General features: G+C 53.0%; 1 protein-coding gene and 1 long non-coding RNA gene across 4 annotated transcripts; one reads left to right on the top strand and one right to left on the bottom strand.

Moving 5' to 3' along the window:
- Nucleotides 1-147: 147 nt before the first annotated feature.
- CLEC3B (C-type lectin domain family 3 member B) lies at nucleotides 148-7,669 on the top strand. Its single transcript, XM_011222658.3, has 3 exons — nucleotides 148-458; nucleotides 4,478-4,576; nucleotides 7,176-7,669. The coding sequence occupies exons 1-3, from the start codon at nucleotides 350-352 to the stop codon at nucleotides 7,574-7,576; spliced, it is 609 nt and encodes a 202-aa protein (XP_011220960.1). The 5' UTR covers nucleotides 148-349; the 3' UTR covers nucleotides 7,577-7,669.
- Nucleotides 7,670-14,215: 6,546 nt separating this feature from the next.
- On the bottom strand, nucleotides 14,216-17,483 carry LOC109489424. 3 transcript variants are annotated; one of them, XR_002142424.2, is made up of 3 exons: nucleotides 17,122-17,483; nucleotides 16,585-16,716; nucleotides 14,216-15,938 (listed from the first exon to the last, which is right to left on the bottom strand). It is a non-coding gene; the product is annotated as an uncharacterized LOC109489424 (long non-coding RNA). The 3 variants fall into 3 exon arrangements; XR_004624663.1 differs by having other exon boundaries at nucleotides 17,093-17,483; XR_004624664.1 differs by lacking the exon at nucleotides 17,122-17,483 and adding an exon at nucleotides 16,911-17,008.
- Between the last annotated feature and the right edge of the window lie 2,201 nt (nucleotides 17,484-19,684).

Consider the following 19,684-nt stretch of genomic DNA (forward strand, 5'->3'; position numbering starts at 1 on the left):
GCCCCTGCACCTGCCCAACGTGACTGCTCGACTGGCGTGCGCTCCAACAACTCCCGTGTATTTTTCAGAATTCTAGAAAATAGTCATTCTGCTTTAGAAGGCAGGGCCAGGATGCTGGGTGGGTGTTCCCCAGGCAGCGAGGCTCTCCGAGGCCTTCCTCCTTTGCAGGCTTTTTTTCCCTTTTTCTTTTTCTTTTTTTTGGCACGCCCGCCCCCAAGTCTGGGAGGGTTTCCTGGACAGAGGTCCCGGTGGCCGCTGCCTTAAGACGTGCAGGCCGGGCCGCGGCCGCCACTGCTCTCTGACCCAGGCCAAAGCAGGCAGCAGCAGCAGCCCCAGCCAGTGCAGCAACATGGAGCTCTGGGGGGCCTACCTGCTCCTCTGCCTCTCCTCGCTCCTGACCCAGGTCACCACCGAGGAGCCAACCCCCAAGGTCAAGAAGGCTGCAAATGTCAAGAAAGGTAAGGAGGGGGGCAGGGCTCCTCCCCACCTTCCAGGGAGCTGGTCACCCTGTCCCTCACTACTTCTTATGCTCCTTCCCTTCATTTTCCTTCTTGATAAATCCAGGGAACTTTCTCGAAATACCCCTGGAGCCTCAGAGAATTCTCTAGTATCGGGGGCAGTTGTCAGAATTGTTAAGGATCACTGACTCTCAGAATGGGAAAGAACCTTCCAGATCACCTAAACCGACACCCACTCTGCCCATCTCCACCCCCCGCAAATATGTTAAAGAAATCAAACCTTGGGTTTGGCAGTGCCAAGGGGCTCTGCCTCGTAATCTCCAAACCTGGGGTTACTCCACTGTACAATGGGGATAGTGGCATTTACCAAAAGGCGTCTGATTAGGATTTAATGCCACAAAGCCCAACGCCTGACACCTACAGTAATACTTACCGCGCAGGGGAAAAAGGGACCGAGTGAATTCTCTGTGTGAGAGTGTATCACGCAGCCTTGAGAAAACAAAAATGTGGGAACTCAAACTAGGACGCCAGAAGTGGGTTTGCGTTCCCTCTGTTGCCTCTGGGTTTGGGGTGTCCTTGGACTGCCTTGGCTGCTGCAGGGCCTGCCCTTGGAGCCCGGCCTGTGGTGAGGTCACCCCAGGCTGTGTTGAGACAACATTAGCAAAATGCCATAGCAATGAACCGGGCTGTCACCCCCACAGGGCTCCAAGGCTCCGAGAGAGAGTTCCAGGGGATGAGAATGTGGATTTAGGCAGAGAAAGGGGCAGCCAGAGCCAAGAGCCTGGAAGAGGCAAGGCGAGGGGGGCGTGGGCTGTCCTCAGGCCACTCTCTGAGCCTCCTCTGTACACAGACAGCTGCCCGTTGGCCAGGGACTAGTGGAGTGTGGAAAGGCACCTCGGGACAGTGGAGGCCCCCAGGGCTGTGAGAGAGAACGGAGCACATGTGCAGGTGACAGATACCGACCTCCAAGGTTCAGTTTATAAAGTTAACAACAGAAAGTTCGGAAGGGAATGGATACCATGCCGATATTTATCTTGAAAAGTGGGTTTATATACAAATACACACAAATCCTTTTACATGCAGGGGATTTTTCTGGAAGGATCCACAAGAGTTAGTGATAATGATTACTTCTGGGAAGAAAAACTGGGGAGCTGAAGGCGATGTCAGTCGGAAAGGAGACTGTAATGTTTCGAACTGTTTGGGTTTCTAAAAAGTTATATGCAGATATTACGTTCTGCAAAATTTTCATGAAAAAGAGAAGACTCAATACCACGCACGATTGTGTCGACGAGCATTAGCTAAAATTGCCACCTAGTGATGTTCTTGGTAAAGGAGACACAGCTCCAAAGACAAATTATAGAATTTTTAAATGTGGAAAATAGTTGCTAATGTCTCAACTACCAGAGATTTAGTATTTATTTATTTAATCATGCAAATCACGTATTAAATCATGAGAAAAAGGAGAAGGCCAGACCAGATGATGACCCGGCCCTCTCTGGCTGTCACACTTGAACCCAGCCCCAGGGGGTCTCCACGGAGGTGGGCCCCGGACCCCGGAGGCCAACAGCTGACGACACGGGTGGGGCGTTCTGTCCAGCCCTGGCCTCTCCCAGGAGCTGGCTTCAGAGTTCTCTGACTCACCTGGCGTTTCTTCCTTCCACCTGCTGTCCACATCCGCAACAAATGCTTCCAGAGCGCTTCTCCGCGGAGGGGCCAATAGATGCGATGAGCATCCCAGCAAGGGGTCGCCACCCTGCTCGTGAGGTGCAAATCGGCCAAGGAGCCTCGGTGGTTCTCACTCGGGCACTGGCACCCGCTGGGGAATACCTTACAATCTAGGAGCCTGGGCCCCACTGCTGGAAATGCTGGATCTGGGGGTCAGAGGGTGGGGCAGCATCTGCGTTTTCCCCAAATCTCCAGTGATTCCAGGGAGCCACCAGGATTGAGAACCCCAGGAGCAATCCAGTGCACAAAAGTGGGGGAGGGAGTCCAGAGAAGGGGCTACATTACATGGTCCCTGGGGTGGGGGCGGGGGGGTGGTGAACAGATAGGTGAGGCTGGCAAAGGAAAGAGACGATAGCTTGCGTGCCAAGCCCCCACTCTGGCCTCCAGGGTCAGGGGAGAGCCCTGGGTGCTTCTGGGAGCATATCTGCTCCTGGTGGGGGGTGTATCCCCAGCCGGCTGTAGGGGGGTCAGCCGGAGGTGAGGCATGCGGGGAAGGCTCAGGTGCCTGGGGTGCTAGTGGCCATGTGGCCACACCTGGCAGGGAAGCTCAGGTGGGCAGGATGGCCGCATAGGGGGTCAGAGGCCCTCAGAACAGGGACTAGGGTAACTGGAGGGTGTCCATTCCAATAACACGCACCAGGAATCTGCAGTTCAGAGACAGAGAAGGGTAGCACAGGGCCTCCTGACTCCTTGCCCAGAGCTGTAGACGTTCCCTACTCCTACACCTTCCTCGGGTGGAGCACTGTTGGTGCCTTCCTCCTTGACCAGTCCCCGGAGGACCCCTTGCACACATGGGCACCTCAGTGCAAATTACAAAGGTACCCCTCTGAGCTGCCAAATTGTAGAAAGGCACCCTTTTCTCTGATCTGACCCAGCATAGCCAGAGCAAGGCTTAGGGACTAGACGTGAGCCCCCCCAAGTCCCCTCAGCTGAGTGCCTTTGTAGAGTATGCAACTTGAACAACCACACCTGGCACCCTTTGCTGGTACATCATGTGACTGGTACAGAGCTGCCCTGAACTTGCCAAGACAGAGGCCCAGCACTAGGCACACGTAACCCTGCCAGGCTAGTTTGCCAGCCCTAAACCCTCCTTTTTTTTTTTTTTTTTTTGGCCTTGCTCATCCGGATGTTATTTTCCTCATATTTGATAAATTACATCACTAATTTCTGCATATGCAAGTATGTTTCTTGCTTGCATTTGTTTCCTGGGATTCCTCTGCAAAAGCGCCTCACAGGTGGACAGGCTTTGACCTCATTGCTCATGACCTTGGACTTTATTGCAGGCACAGCTAAATGGACCGTGGACTCGCTTCCCCGCCCTCTACCCCAAGCCACACAGCGTTTTCTGAAGCCCCAGGGATTTCAATAAGACTGGGGTCCACCCACAGAGAGAGAGAGATCCTCCCCACCTTCCCCTGATGGCTCCCGCCTAGCCAGCTCCCAACAGGCTGCTGTGTTGAGGACGGCTCACTTTAGGGCTCCGCTCTTCTGCGGTCACAAGGGTGGGGAGGATCAAACCTGGAGCCCTGTGCGCCTGGGTTCGGGCCAGCCCTGCCCCCTGCTGGCCAGTTGCTTCATCCAGCCTCGGGTTTCCTGTCCGTGATGTGGGGCTCGAGAAGAGATGGCCTTACACAGGTCATGGGGTCGATTGTCCCCCAGCCGCTCGCAGGCTTCTCTCTCTTAGCCGCTGTCTTCTTCAGAGTCCTCCGAAGTGGGGCTGTTATCATCCCATTTCACAGATGAGGAAACCGACTTCAGGGAGGCTGAACAACCCGCCCCAGGTTACTCCCATCCTTGTGACCTCAGAGCCCATGCACGTGCGCACCTGTGCCACCAGGCTCAGTCCCAGGCTGGCGTGCAGGCCCCGCTGGCCTGTGTCCCTCGGCTCCAACCTAGGGAGGTGAACTTGGCAGGTCTCAAGGGCATCTGGTTCTGGTTTCTCTGCTTTGCTCTCCTCTGGAGCTGGGAGAATGGTTGGGGGTGCACCCCCTCCCCGACCCCTGCCAGTCCCAACCCCATCTGACCCCCAGCCACACTCCTCAACAAATGCACAGGTCTCGCGTGAGTTGGAACTAGTGAAGGATGGGTTTCCCAGCAGCTGGAGAAGCCCAAGCAATTCCTTATACTACCGTTGGTAGGGACAGAGAGAAAGTAGTCCGAGATATCGCAGTCTAAGGGCGTCCTTTCCCTTGCCCCCTTGGGGTTGATAGAGTGAGGGCTTAGCCCACTCCGCCCTTGCCCTGCCCCCATCCCTTATGGCCTTCTTCACGTGTCTGTGATCGTCTCCATCCTAGATGCTGTGACTGTAAAGATGTTTGAGGACCTCAAAAACCAGATGGACAACCTGGCCCAGGAGGTGGCGCTGCTGAAGGAGCAGCAGGCCCTGCAGACAGGTGAGTGCAGTTGCCTGCCGCTGGGGCGGAGTGCGCCAGAGACGGGCTCAGGCCAGGGAAGCCGGCAGGCAGCACCAGCCCAGTCTCCAGCCAGGCCCCGGGCCCCGGCTGTCGGGCCAACCCTGTAGGCCAAGATGCCAGGTGCAGGGAGCCCCCCCCCCCTTGGCCCGCTTCCTCTCGGACAGATCCCCTGACATGTGTGCATAGGGGAATCTTCTCAAAGTACAAAAACTCTCCCACAAGAATGCATGACCGCCCATCAGGAGCGTGGCCCTAGGAGCACTGCATGGAGCAGGGGCAGCGGCGTTCCTAATGAGCTCCCAGAGGACCCTCCACTCGGCCAGCCCCCATAGTCCTAAGGGGCATGCTAGCTTCACTCCCCTGTGCATCGGCCCATTTGCTCATGTTGTCACTCTTAGTCATCCTAATTATGCCAAGGCAGGGTTTATTCTACCCATTTTAAATGGGGGAAACCGAGGCACAGAGAGGTCCTCTTCCTTCCCACGCTCACCTGGCTGGTTAGCACGGATGATGATCTGAATGGGAGCAGCCTGCCCGGGGCATGCTGGGTGTGAGGAAAGGCGGGTCATCAGGCAACCAAGGACCGACCGAGGCAGTCACACAGCCGCAGAGCCTAGGGGCAAGGTCAGGTGTCCTCCTGGGCCACCGAATCTCTCTCTCTCTCCACCATGCTCCTTTCACAGTGTCTCAGGCTCGCCTACTCCTTTGTGCCCCTGCCCTGGGGAGCACAGAGAACACGGACGAACAGTAGCAGATCACACGTGAGTGTCCTGCGGACCTGGCACTGCTCCAAGTGCTCTGCGTACGTTAACTCATCGTTCGCAGAAAACCCATGCAGTAGGCTTATTACTATAACCCCTCCTCCATTTCCCACCAAGACTTGGAGCGCCTTGCTCACAGCCGGAAGGAGCAGAGTCTTGTTCTTAGCTCTGCCTTGATGCCTCTCCAGTTATGACTTGGGAATCACTGGGCCCCTTCTTGGGCAATCTACAAATCTCGCTGTTTTCACAGCCACCCTCTCACCTCATGCTTCTCTGACAGCATGTCCTGAGCCTGGGGCCCTCTGCTGCCCTCCTGCCTCCTCAGAGACCTCCAGATGCTTCTCACTGGGCAGTTTGCACCCACTTTCTCCCACCTAGGTCTTTCCTTGCAGTACGCCCACTGGCCATCCTTCTGTCCCTCTGAAGTGCCACACTCTGTCCTTCCCACCACAGGGCCTTTGTACCTGCTGTTCTGGCGGCCTGAATTGCTCCTGTAAGAGCCATCTAATATGCACCTCTAGCATCACTGTCTCAGGACTCCCTAATCCCTCGTCTCAATCAGGCTCCTCAGTTACGACTCTCGCAAAATGATGTTCTTTCCTTTATCATATTTATTGCAGCTTGTAATCATCTATTCATCTGTTGATTTATGTCTGCCTCCCCTGCTAGATAATAAGCCCCAGGAACACAGGGGCCATGTTTGATTGCCTTGTCTCTTCCACCACCTTGCCCAGCGTAGTGCCTGCCACATGTCAACACTCAGGAAAGTTTGTTGAAGGGAGGACAAACACATGATTTTGTACAACCTGCTTAACATAGCAGGTAGGGTGAAGGGGCTCTAGAAGGGAAGTATCTACCATGTTTTGGCTTCAAGGGAATAGAACACCTAACAGTAGCTTACACAAAAAGCGAGTCTGAAAGTGGGTAGCTGTTTTTGTTCAGAAGCTTCGCCTCATGGTCCCAAGATGGCTGCTCCAGCTCCAGACATCATGACTGCATTCAAGGCAAGACGGAGAAGAAAAGGTGGCCCAGCCATTTATCAGGAGAGTGAAGGTCTTCCATTCCCACCTTATTGATCAGAGCTCTATCATATGACCACCTGGAGCTACCATGCGAGAATGAAGCTTTTCTAGGCTCTGTAGTGGTGGCAGACAAGGGAGAAGGGGATTGGGAATGGATGTTGGTTGGGTCCACCAGCAGTTATCTGCCCCAGAGGGAGAGTTTAGAAGCACTGTGTTGTTCTGGGTGACAGTCTCCTCATCCGTAGAGCGGAAAGCATAGGGGGAGATTGCAGGGTGAGCTCTAAGGTCTCTCCCATGTCTAAGCTTTGTGCTTGGGCAAAGTCCATATAACCCAGATGCCACTAGCCCCCCCAGGTGAGGTGATGAGGTGGGGACTTCCTGGCACAGAGTCCCGGGCATATGGCAGTCGCCCCCCCCCATCATGTCTGCGGATTCCCTGGAGGTTCACAGCCTCCCACGCTGACCCGCTCCTCAGAATTCCCCTGCCTTGGGCGGAGCTGACCCTGTCTCTACACTTCCACATCCCCCAAGCACCGGATGTGGCGCCCAGGGAAGGGCGGTGACCTTGAGCTAGGGGCTGTCTGCCGCTGAGGGGCTAGCCAGCCTCAGGACCTCTGGCAGGAGGATCTGGGCTCTGCATCCATATCCATCAGCCTGGGGGGCTGGCTGTCCAGGGCCAGCGACAACCGGGCGGGCTGGCGGGGACTGCAGGAGGATGGGCCCGGCCCTGGAGGGTGGCCTTGGACTGGCGACCCTGGAGACCTTGGGTGATGGCCGTTCTCTCTCCCCTCGCAGTCTGCCTGAAGGGCATCAAGGTGCACAGGAAGTGCTTTCTGGCCTCCACCCAGGCCAAGACCTTCCACGAGGCGAGCGAGGACTGCATCTCGCGCGGGGGCACGCTGGGCACCCCGCAGACGGGCTCCGAGAACGACGCCCTGTACGAGTACCTGCGCCAGAGCGTGGGCGCCGAGGCCGAGATCTGGCTGGGCCTCAACGACATGGCAGCGGAGGGCGTCTGGGTGGACATGACCGGCGGCCACATCGCCTACAAGAACTGGGAGACCGAGATCACGGCGCAGCCCGACGGCGGCAAGGCCGAGAACTGCGCCGCCCTGGCCGGCGCCGCCAACGGCAAGTGGTTCGACAAGCGCTGCCGCGACAAGCTGCCCTACATCTGCCAGTTCGCCATCGTGTAGCCGCCCGGCCGGCGGGGAGGCTGCGGGCCCCGATCCCGCTCCGGCCGCGCCGGGCGCTCGTGCGCTCGTGCAAATAAAGCTGGTGCCGCTGGGCCGGGAGTGGCTGCGCCTGTGCTGGGCCCGCGGGGCGGAGAGCTCTGGGGAGGAGGAGGGGCGGAGGGGGTAAAGGGAAAGGAGGAGGGGGTAGGGGGAGTGGAGGAGGGAGGGGGAGAGGGGAGGGGAGGAGAGGGATGGCGAGCTGGACACAAGGGCTTCACACCGCCAACGGATTCTCAGCAGGGGGACAGAAAAGAATAAGGGGAGACAGAGAACCCCTGACTGCTGCTGCCTTTTTTCTTTGTATAACTTTTTATTATCGTGTAATTTCCTACTCATAGAAAAGTTGCAAGAATTCCCTGATACCCTTCCTCCAGATCTTCCAAACATTAACATTTCCCCATATCTGCTTTATCCTTTTATTTTTTCCTGCACCATTTGACAGTAAATTGCAGACATGATTCCCCTTTACCCCGAAATGCTTCAGTGTATTTACTTCCTGAGAGCAAGGGCATTTTCTTACATAACCACAGCACTATAATCAAAGTTGGGAAATTGACACCGACAACACAGTAATTGTCAAAGTTACAGCCCTGATTCGCACGTCCAGGCGTCCTTTTGTAAACTCCACTCCCGCGTGCTGGAATCTAGCATCCCCTCCCCAGCTCCAGGGAAGGGGTGACCCCCTCACCCCCAACCCCTCCTGCTGTGGAACCCTTTCTGGGAGTGCACTGACATCTGAGTCTTGCTGGGGCCCGAGAGGTGGGGGATAAGAGCAGAGGCCGCCTGAGGGAGAATTTGCACCCCCATCCTTCCCGAGCACACCCTGGGGGCTGGTCTAGGAGCCCAATAGGACCCTTGCCAACGCTGCCTGACTGCTGTGTCCCCTCCTTCTCACTCCTTACAGAGAGCTCCGTGCTACCAGTAAACAGCCACCACTTGAGCTCACCAGAGCGTGGGAACGTTAAGTATGTTGTTTTATTGAAATCTTATCCACCCAGCACAGGATGTGCTGTTATCCCCCAGAGCTGAGACTCAGGGAAGTTAAGTGACTTCCCTCGGGGTCACACAGCTAGTAAGTGGCAGAGCCAGGATTTACCCCAGGGCTGATTCCAAGAGCCTTGGATTTTCAACCACCACGGTGATGCTTGCCTCACGTACTGGAACTTCCCTGAAATAAAACATTGGAAAAGCAGGCTGGTGACCCCAGGAGGCTACTGGCCAGCTTGTGGCATGACCTGACTAGTGACACCTACTAGGGGAAGTCTTCCTTGTCCCATTAGGCATCGCGTCATTCCACCATCTGCACCTTTTTCTCCCTGGCCTTTTTTTAGCGTGTCTTGCCTTCAGTAAAACTGATGACAGTTTGATTCCATCCATGGCCATGGGGTAGCTTACCGTGAACCATGTGCGGACTTGTGAGGCAGTTGGCCGGGCATTGTCACAGAAAGCCTCTCATGTAATCCAATAATTACGGGAAGAGGTAATAAGATCCACGGGGGGTGCAGAAACAGGCTCAGAGGGCTGATGCAATTTGTTCAAGGTGGCCGGAGGCAAAGCTGAGACTCAAATCTAGGCCGTGCAACCCTCAGTTTGGGGCTTTTGTTTAGCCCACGCAGCTATAATCTAGCAAGATGCAGGTGACCAGGGCCTTGTCAAAGTTCCCGAAGTGGACGGCTGCCCGCAAGAGGGCACTATGCCTCCGCACGAGAGCAAGGGTCCCGGTGGCGAGGCGCCACGGTGGCGTCTCGCAAGCAAGCAGCGAGCACTTCCCGATTCCAGCAGCAGGGGGCAGTATGGGCCAGAGAATCGTTAACCATCGTTACTAGGCCACACTCTTCCGTTTGGAACAGAGACCAGTTGACTGCAAAGTTGGGGTACACCTGTCCTGGGATCCTGTTTTTATTTTAACTTTTGACACTTTGCTCCTCATGGATTTTCTTGCATTCATTTTGGTTTTTAAACACCCCACGTTCGATTATTATTTATCATGATTGCTGGATTTTTTTTTTTAATTTTTATTTTTGTATTTTTAAATTTTTGGGGGGTGCTTCCTTAAATTTTGTAGCCCAGGCGAGGGCTTCACATAGTGCTTCACTCACCTCACGGGTCCTGGCCCTGGCTCCGAGGTACAAACTGGAGAAGTTTCCAAGGCGTATGTAAGCAATGATTCTAGATCTTCAACTCCTGGGAAGAACGTCTCCTAATAGTCTCCTGGAACTGATGTTGAGGCCTCTTTCATAATCATAACCCTTTCTTCTTTTTCCCATGGTGTGTTGCCTGGTGTGTCAAAAGCTTTGAGAATGCCAAACACAGGGACAATTTGAAATATTGAGGTTAAGTCAGCCGTTCTCAACTTTGGCCAGACGTTAGAATCACCTGAGGTACTTAACCCAATGCCCAGGCTGCATGCTAGACCAATTAGATCCGAATCTCGGGGTAGTGGGACCGGGCACTGGGAGTATTTGAAGCTCTCCAGGTGATTCCAAGCAATAGTGGTTGAGAACCACTGGCTACTAGGTTAGGATTTGGGAAGAAACCCGTCAGCCCCAGAATAGCTTCCTCCTTGGTCGGCCTCAGTCTGAATTTCCTACCATTCTAAGCCTTGAGTAGTGATACCATGCACGCTAATCGGGATTGGCCAAAATAAGTTTGGTTAGTTTTATATTGATTCTGACAGGAAGTAGAGGCTCAATTTGTAGGACTTGGTGTAAGTTAATTTCAGTAGGAAGTAGGCATGTTTATCCAGTTAGGATTAGATTTGGTTGCATATAATGAAACATCTCAAATAATAGGGCTTTAAGACAGCAATCTGGAGGTAGATAGTCCAATGCTGGTATGGCCTGTCTATGGTCACAGGGGATTCAAGGTTCCTTTTATTTTCCTATTCTACCATTCTAGTATATGCTTTCCAGCTGAGGTCTCCTCATGGTCCATGATGGCTGCTGGAGCACCAACCATTATCATCCACATTCCAGGCATCAAGTAAAAGAAAATGGGAGAATGGGCAAGAAAGTTCCAGTCAGCTTCCTTTAAGGAGACTTCTCTTTTCCTTATATTTCATAGGCCAGAACTCTTGTCAAATGCCTATCTGCATGGAAGACTGAGCAGTACAACCTTTTAGGTAGGTACCTTTGCGCCCCAAATAAAATCAAACCTCTTTAAGGAAAAGGGGCAAATGGTACGTAACTAGCAGTTTGTAGTTGTAGCATGGAGCCACTGCTCACCCAAAGCTTGACCATGGGAGGGGACTAGAAGCTAGGAGGCAGAGTTAAGTGATTTTTGAAGGAGAAATGAGTCATTCATCTGGTTCCCAGGAACTTGCTCATGTGGGTCTTTCAACAGAAGCTTGTTTTCAATTGGGCAGCTGGGTCAGGCCCTAGTTCCTTTTTCAACAAATTCCTAGTTCCTTTTTTTTTTTTTTTTAAAGATTTTATTTATTCGACAGAGATAGAGACAGCCAGCGAGAGAGGGAGGGAAACACAAGCAGGGGGAGTGGGAGAGGAAGAAGCAGGCTCATAGCGGAGGAGGCTGATGTGGGGCTCGATCCCATAACACTGGGATCACGCCCTGAGCCGAAGGCAGACGCTTAACCGCTGTGCCACCCAGGCATCCCCACAAATTCCTAGTTCCTAAGCATAGCCATCTCAGCCTCACTTTTGGGTCAGTCGTCTCCCAGGGCAACCGTCTTCCTCAAGAGCCCAGATCTAGAAGGCTGCGACACCCCAGGTGCTTCCTGCCTGCCCTTCTAGCTGGTACAAGAATTGATTGCTGGGGCGCCTGGGTGGCACAGCGGTTGGGCGTCTGCCTTCGGCTCAGGGCGTGATCCCGGCGTTATGGGATCGAGCCCCACATCAGGCTCCTCTGCTATGAGCCTGCTTCTTCCTCTCCCACTCCCCCTGCTTTTGTTCCCTCTCTCGCTGGCTGTCTCTATCTCTGTCGAATAAATAAATAAAATCTTTAAAAAAAAAAAAAAGAAGTGATTGCTGGTCTGGAGTCAGAAGGGGTAGCTTGGCAGACCCTGCTGCATACTGCTGAAGCTTTCTTTTTCACTCCCCTGAAGAGTGAGTCTCATGCTGTATCAGTTACGGTCTCAGCAGGAAGCAGAATCCAACTCGGTTCAAAGGACTATAAGGAAGGATGACGGGCAGTCCTCGTTTTGCACGGTGAATTGCAATTATCGCTAATTTCTGTTATTTTAAATGACGCCCGGCCCCCCCCAAGATGGTTCCAATTGCAGTTACGCTGGCATATTCATCGTGAGCAACTGCATCAAGCTTGGATTGCGAAGGTGTGGTTGGACCTCCAGTCCAGAAATCACTGCGTGAACAGCAGATACACAGTGTGATCGGTGACCAGTCGTGTCACCTCTTTCCAAGACAGTGGGTGACTGGCCTCTGCACATCCGTTACTCCATTCACGCACAGACAGCAAAGCATGCAGTTGTGGCTCCTCCTCGTCTCCCACGGATAAACTTAGGGGACATTTTCCAAAGATGGATAACAAACAGGGAACTGGCCGATAAAGATGAAAATTCAGCAAACAATGAAACCTGATAATGTTAGAAGAGAAATCTGAATATGATGGAACAGGCAAGGCGCTGTTCAAACTCCCCCTGGCAAGACTTTTCCAAAGAAATACTTTGATTCTCAATGTCTGTCATGTTTCAAATTAGCGTATTTAATATTCGTACTACTTTTCCTCTTACCAACAGTAAGGGGGTTTCAATGTCTTTACAAACCTTTTGAAAGGTCAATCGTAATTTTGCCCATTGATCATTAAGGTTATTTTGCACAGTTGCAGCTTGCTTGGTCCTTGTTACAGCCCCCAAAACCATGGTGAGGTTTCCTATATTTAGAGACATATGGGGGCACCTGCGTGGCGTAGTTGGTGAAGCATCTGCCTTCTGCTTAGGTCGTGATCCTGGTGGTCCTGGGATGGAGCCCCCCATCTAGCTCCCTGCTCAGTGGGGAGCCTGCTTCTCCTTCTCCCTCTGCCTCTCCCCCCCACTTGTGCTCTCTTGCTAATAGATAAAATCTTTAAAAAATATTTAAAAAAATACATATGGGCATTCTCAGTAAGTAAGCAAGAGATAGTGGGGCTTTCAGAGCCTAGCCATGGCAGGGAGCTCCCTGCAAGGCAGGAGGATTGGTCCCAGGGATGGGGGTGCAAATACTGCTATGGAGCCTTGGAACAGGAACACACGGGAAGAGAGCTCTGTGCAGAGGGACACAGCCACAGATGGAAAATGCAGCCTGGTGCACAGACACGGACTTCTGCCCCCATCCCCACCAGGCTTGGCAGGTGCTTCCCTCCCTCTGGGTGAACCCAGCTGAAAGGCAGCTAGCAGGGATCTAGGCAATGCATCCTGTCAGGCTCCCAGGGCAAATGACAGGATAGAGGTAGGTGGAGCCTGGGTAGGGGCAGAAGTATACTTGACACATGTTGGCATTTTTATGTCCATGCCCTGCAGTCGAGGACAAAGTCACCTGCGTCTCTGGTGCTCAGTGCTAACACATTCCCTTAGTAAAGACTCAGTGAACACACATGGGAATCTGGGGTTCCAGTCTTCCAAAGTTGGGCTCCTAACTTCTGCTGCGCCCTAGAATTCCTTTGGTGCTGCTTGTCCTATCGGCTGGGACACGAAGCACAAACACTTAGGGTCAATGGGAAGGAGAAAAAGCGAACTCAGTGTTTTCCAGCCAGTGTTAATAGGAAAAATTTCTAGTGAGAGTGCCCCAAACTCTGTACATTTTCAGTAAGATGGGCTGGGAAAGTTTCAAATTATATTCTAAATGCAACTGACAGAATGTCAGGGTGGGCGTGGGTACATCTCAGATGTTACCGCATATAAAGCATATTGCTTGGGATCAAGTGTTCAAGCATTTTACTTTTCTGCCATGAGCGTCTGTAACTTACATAAGACACTTCGTCTGCGTCAGTTACATCTTTGGAAATCTCTTGGGGGGTCTGGGACCTTCATTAAACAAAAACTTGCTATTTAAATAGAAAGGAAGCACTGGTTGGTCTTCTGCAGAATGCTTGCTCTCTCTCTTGTTAGGTCTTTGGCTGTCTGCCGTTTTCTTGCTCGAGGCCGATTCGGAAAGGAACATCCCCCATCCAGGAGGTCCCAGGCCCCAGGGTTCTCCCCGCAAATTCCATGTTGCTGCCCTCCTTGCAAGAAGGTGAAGAGGAACGGCAGGGGTTTCTCAGCCTCAGCACTGCTGACACTTGGGGCCGGATAACCTTCTGCTGTGGGTGCGGTTCTGTGCATTGCTGGACGTTCATCAGCAACCCTAGGTGCCCACAGGGCCGGCTCCAGCTGCGACAGCGCAGATGTCTGCAGACGTTGCCGGATGTCCCTTGGGGGGGGGGCAAAATCACTCCCACCCCGCCACTGAGAGGTTAAGAAGCAGTGAGAGGGTCCCAGCGAAGCCCTCACAGAAAAGAGCTGTGCAAAAAATAGTTGAGGCAGACCCTATTTGTCTGATGCTTGGAATTCAGGGACTTATAAACCCTTTTTCGCAAGCCAACATTCGGCGCACGGGACTTCACGGAGGCTTTGTAAAGAAAACACTCTTCTGTGAGTTTATTTTCGCCAGCAGCACACAGGTTGTATCACATTTGTGTGGGGGTTTGTTTTTTTTTTCCTCCCCTCCTCTCATCCCCCCTTTGATCCTCAGGGCCATCTCCCTCAATAAAGCTCTTGCACGTCTAAGCCCATCGTGGCCCCCGCTTCTAGGAGGATTTAAATTGGTTCAGTGATTCAGTGGTGCTGCCGAAGTCCCATGTGGGCCCCCGGGGCCGCGGCTCCGCTGGCTGCAAAGAGAGCTTGCCAATGGCTGGAAGAGAGCTTGCGGACTGACAGCCTCGGCTGCCCCCCCACCCCCTGGGACAGGAGGCCAGGCTGCCTCTGGGCAATGACTGAGAACGGCAGGGGCCCCGGTGCCATACTCTTCCCACCCAGGACGACTTCGGGACTCCTCTAATGGGGAAGTTCAGCCTGGGGAGTTCCCAGCAGCCTGGCCAAGGTTTTCTCAGAATTGCACTGTGGCCTGTGGCCCTTCCTCCTCCGTCCTTCTCTCCCTTTCTGCTTAAGCAGGGGGGGCTGGGCCTGTATTGCAGAGGGCTCCCCCTGCCCGCTCCTGCTCCCTCAAACCCTTGATCCCTCACAGGTGTTTCCCCAAATAACCCTCTTGCACTTCTAATCCCACTTTGCTGTCTACTCCTCAGAGGATCAGACAAGCAATGGATTCCCTTCACTAAAACAATTAATTGTATACAACAAGATCGTCGGTAGCAAAACTACATCCCAGGTAATTGAATAGTCATAATACTTAAAGGTAGTATGACTGGATGTACCAGAAAACTGGGAGGTATGATCACACCCCCTAGGTTTCCTAAGACAGTGGATTGTATTTCTAAGTGAGGATTATCTGTACTAAGAATGGCCACTCCTTATTGCCTTCCCCACTTTACTGGGACTTCCTCCAATAATTCAGAAGGCACCTGCATGGCAATGATATCCTAATTCCCCCACCCTGCTTCCTGCCCCTGCCAACATGGCTTTGGAATCCCATTCTATCCAGATAGAGGAAGGGAACCCTGGATCTGTTCAGGTGACAGAGGGCGGAATACTTTAAGCTAAGCTGCTATTTCCCTCCGACAAATCCCCCTCCTTATTCTTATCCATCCTTTCTTCCTCTTCCAATGGGATGATCCTTATCCCACCATGAAGATATGAGACTAGGATAGAGAAGGCTGCAACTTGAAGGTCAAGGCTTTGCCTTTGCAGTGAGAAAGGGAAAAGTAGCCCCTGGCAGCAGCTCCAACCAGCCAGGGGCTCACCGCTGGACTGCGAAGTTCTGCTGCTTAACAGAGCCGATTTCACAGATCACATCAGGCGAGGTGTGACAAAACGGGACCATCCCACAGTCATGTCTGAGGACAGACAAAATCCAGGCCACCGTGTCAACCACAAAAACCGCCCAACGTCCCCCACCCTTGGCTAACACAGGTGATGGCTGTCTCTTTACCAACCACAGTTTTAGCTCCGCTGCCTTCGTCTCAGCTGCTAACTAAAAATTGAGATACCCAATCATGGAATTGATCCGGCTTCCTTGAAACTGCCCCCACAGTATTTAACACAGTTCTGTTATGAGTCCTCTGTAACAGCCCCGGACTGAGATGCCCCAGGACTTCCCCATCTAGACACGTACGCAGTCTCCCTCATCGCAACAAATCAGTCAATCCAACTTTGTTCCAGGCGGTCTCTGGCTAAGGGCAGAGACAGGTCCTGGCCTGTCTCCGAGGTGCTGCATCCATCCTATGAGAGAAAAAGAGAAGAAACTGAAGGCTAGACAATGACAAAAAAACCAAAAAAACAAAACAAAAAAAAGGTTTCCTATATGCAGCTGAGGTGTAGATGGGTCTCCTGGCTGCAGTTCCAATTCTAACCAGTTGCTCTGTGGCCTTGAACAATTCATATGAAAGTGGAGCTACACGTATTCCTCACAGGCCTGCAAAGCAAGTTTTAAACAAGTCAAGGATGAGAACAAGCTGGGCCCAATGGCTGGCATACAAAAGGCACTTGCTCGTGGCTGGGAGGAACTGGCAGGGTAAGGAAAGATGGAAGGTACAGAGAACATGATGGTGAAAGTCAGATCATCTCAGGAAGAGAGACAAGCTAAGAATATCAGAGGGAAACAGCTGCACATGGAACCTAGGAGACAGAGAAAAGGGGAGGCCAAGTTCATCCTGACTGGGAATCCTCTGCCCTTGAAGTATTGCTCAGCCAAGGGAAAACAGATTTGGGGAGAAACGGTGCGGGGCTGGCAAGATTGGGCAGATAAGCACGGAGGGAGGGGTTGGGGAGAAGAGGAGAGGGACATCCACTCCTGGGAGTGGGGTTCAAAGTCCACCTCTGAGAGTGAGCTGAAGTGGGAACCCAAGATGGGCAAGTGTTCCCTTACCTTTATGTGTCAGAAGGAAGCTAGACTCCAGAGCAGGGGCCAGGGACCAGCCTCACAACAGCCTTTATCATAGTGTCCCCAAGACTCCACCTTGGGTTCTCTGAGCAGCCACCAATTTAGAAATGCACAGACCTTTCAAGAGAAACAACAGATCAGTAACGAGGGTGGCCTTCCAGAGACTCAAGAAGCCAAAATTAACAGCCCAACTTCGAACGAGTGGGAAGCGGTTGGAAAACAGATGCTTTCAAGGAGGGACAAGCGAGAGGGGCCGGGAGCTCCAAGACAAGGAACAGAGGGGTGCCTGGAAGGGTTCCCGCACTTCCCACCTGGGCCCCGCCGAGCAGCGCAGGGGCACAGAAGGTGCACGGGGCGGACCGGTGCCCCAGCAGGAGGGCCCCGAAGCCTCGCCATCCTCGCACACGGCCACCCTTCCGAGCTGCGTACTTTAACTGTGTGTGTGTGGGGGGGGTGCATGCTCACCCCCCCTCCCAAAAAAGCGGGCCCGAACCGTGAGGTGAAGTGTCTGCTGGAGCAAACCTCTTCTGTCCTCCGAGGTGCAAACGTTCACCAGAAGCTCACTCCGCAAGCCCGCGGCAGCTTCCCAGATAAACTGACTCGCTCTCCATCCGGCCACGTCCTCGACCGGGGTCCTGGCAGTTTCCTCACTCGCATGCCCACGCGGCCTCAAACCCGCCTTCGACGGGCTTCTGCGCTCTGATCAGTGCCCTCTACCCGGAGGCCCCCCGTGCAAGGCTCTTTTGCGGGCTGGGCCGGGTGGGGCTCACGGCCTCCTCCGGGCTGTCCCACCCTGACCCGAGCGCGGTTCTCTGCTGTGTGCGGAGGGGGCCGGCGAGCCGAGGAAAGAGGACCAACTGGCCTTCGCGAGACCAACGGTGCCAACCGTCTTTTGAGATCCAGCCAACGGCCGCCCGCCCGGCCCCAGACGATCCCGCCCTTTGCATGGCCCCGCCCCCGCATGACCCCGCCCCGCCTCCCCACCGTCCAGCCCCGCCCCAGCCCGGCTCCTCTGGGCTCCCCGGCTCCCAGCCACACACCAGGCTCCGGCCAAGACGGCTCCTCCTGCTCAGGGCACTTGTCAAGAGTCCAGTTTTGTTTCCCCACCTTTACAGCCCAGCCCCCACCGCGCCCTGGCTCTGCCGGGGCCCCCAGCTCCCTCCCCTCCCTTAGGCACCGGCTATAGGGTCTCCTCCTCCAAACCTCAGGGTCTTTCTCACCCTCTGGGCCTCTGAGGCCCAGGCATTTTTTACACCAGTTGCCCTCACCCTGGTCCATTTCAAACATAGTTTAAAATCGTGGCTTGGGGCGTCTGGGTGGCTCAGTTGGTTAAGCGGCTGCCTCGGCTCCGTGGTGATCCCGGGGTCCTGGCATGGAGTCCCATGTCCGGCTCCCAGCTCTGCAGGAAACATGCTTCTCTCCCTGTCGCAACCCCCCCACACACTCTTTCAAACTCGTTCTCTCTCAAATAAATGAATTAAATCTTTAAAAAAATAACATCGTGGCTTGGAAGTGGGAGACAGGATGGAGAGCAGGGACAGTTGGTTTGGACAAAGGCCCCAAGACCTGCCTCAGGGCTCCTGACTGACAGCCCCAGGATGAGAGCTTTACCTTTACCTTATGAAGTAGAAAGATCTGGAAAGATTAGGGGCCCGTGTAACCCGGGATCTTTGGATGGGGATTTTTGTTGTTGTTGGCATTTTGGGCACAGCTCTTGGAGATGCCTGGGAGGAAGATGTCCCCTGAGCACCAGTAGTCCTTTATGTAGTGGTCCTCTTGTGGCAAGAGCTCTTTCATTGGGATTTGCTGGAAGAATTTGACCAGCCAAGGAGGCCGAGCTGGTGATTCCCTTCCCCTTTCATCATGTCATTGCTTATGTAACATCCTGGGGCATCTGTCCAGAGAAGGGTCAGGGATGGAGTCTCTTCTGCAGAAGCTCATCCCTAGCATAGCCATTATCTTCAAAACCTTCTTCCTGATTGTTTGGGTCCTTAAAGAACCAGGGAAAGAGGACTTGAAATATGTCAGTTCAGAAACTTGAGAAGGGAGTAAAACACCGTAAACGTCCACCTTCTCCAACTGAGCCTGTTTGGTTTGTTTGTTTGTTTGTTTTTCCTGGGTGGCCTGAATACGGGTTTCCTCTCCCCTTCAGCTGAGAACAATATCAAGTTGCTATTAAAGAAACAGTAGTTCTCTCTGCAAAGGCTTGGAATCAAGATTGATTCACTGGAGGCGAGCCTGCCTCTTACAGGTGCAGAATCTCTAAACTTCTAGCTGCTGTGGCCGTCAGCATTGCTGAGGACCATAACCGAGTGCATGATTTCTTTTTATAGCATCCAAAATGTAAGTTCTTAGTTCAAGGATATTGCTAAGAAATCATTGCAATATGCTTTACTTGGTTTATAGATTAATGTAGCTTGTTTGCTAAGGTAAGTAACTTGCAATGTATTCTGTTGCCTTGGGAGCAATGCTAGAAACAAAAGCTCCAAATTAGGAAAACTGAATGAAAATTGGCAGAGTCCTCACCACATTTTCTTACTGCCCCTCCAGCCTCAGCCCCACATGACCTTAGTCTTCTAGTTTAGGAGTGTCGTAACAGCTCAGAGAGCATGCCTCGCTTGGCTTGTCGAATGAATAGGTGAATGCTATCCCCTAAGGTTTGTAATCTCCTCCCCGCCTCCTCTGCCCCACCTGCCACGTGTCTGAACCTTTCCTTCTAGCACTTCACGTGGCAGCTGCTTCTCCACCCACGCTTAGCCTTAGCACTACGTCTTCCGCATTGCATGTATTTGATAGGAGTGAATCGAAGTAACTGAATTGAGTGGGATACCCCGCAGAATGAAGTGCCAGCTGTGCTAAAATTCTTCATGCGGACCGAAGCAGATGTGACGCCATGTTCAATTACTGCTCAACCCTTGGCAAGGATCTGAAGACAAATAGAAACATCTTGATCTATTCGTGCAAGAAGTCTGTGCTTCCAGCATCTGGAACAAGTGTACATTTTTATCTTAAAAATCGATGTCTCTGGCCTGGAGAAAATAAATTAGATTGATTTTTTTTTTTTTTAAGCACCAAAGACAGAGAC

Source organism: Ailuropoda melanoleuca, chromosome 4, assembly GCF_002007445.2.
Source record: "Ailuropoda melanoleuca isolate Jingjing chromosome 4, ASM200744v2, whole genome shotgun sequence".
In the NCBI taxonomy this organism is placed as follows: domain Eukaryota; kingdom Metazoa; phylum Chordata; class Mammalia; order Carnivora; family Ursidae; genus Ailuropoda; species Ailuropoda melanoleuca.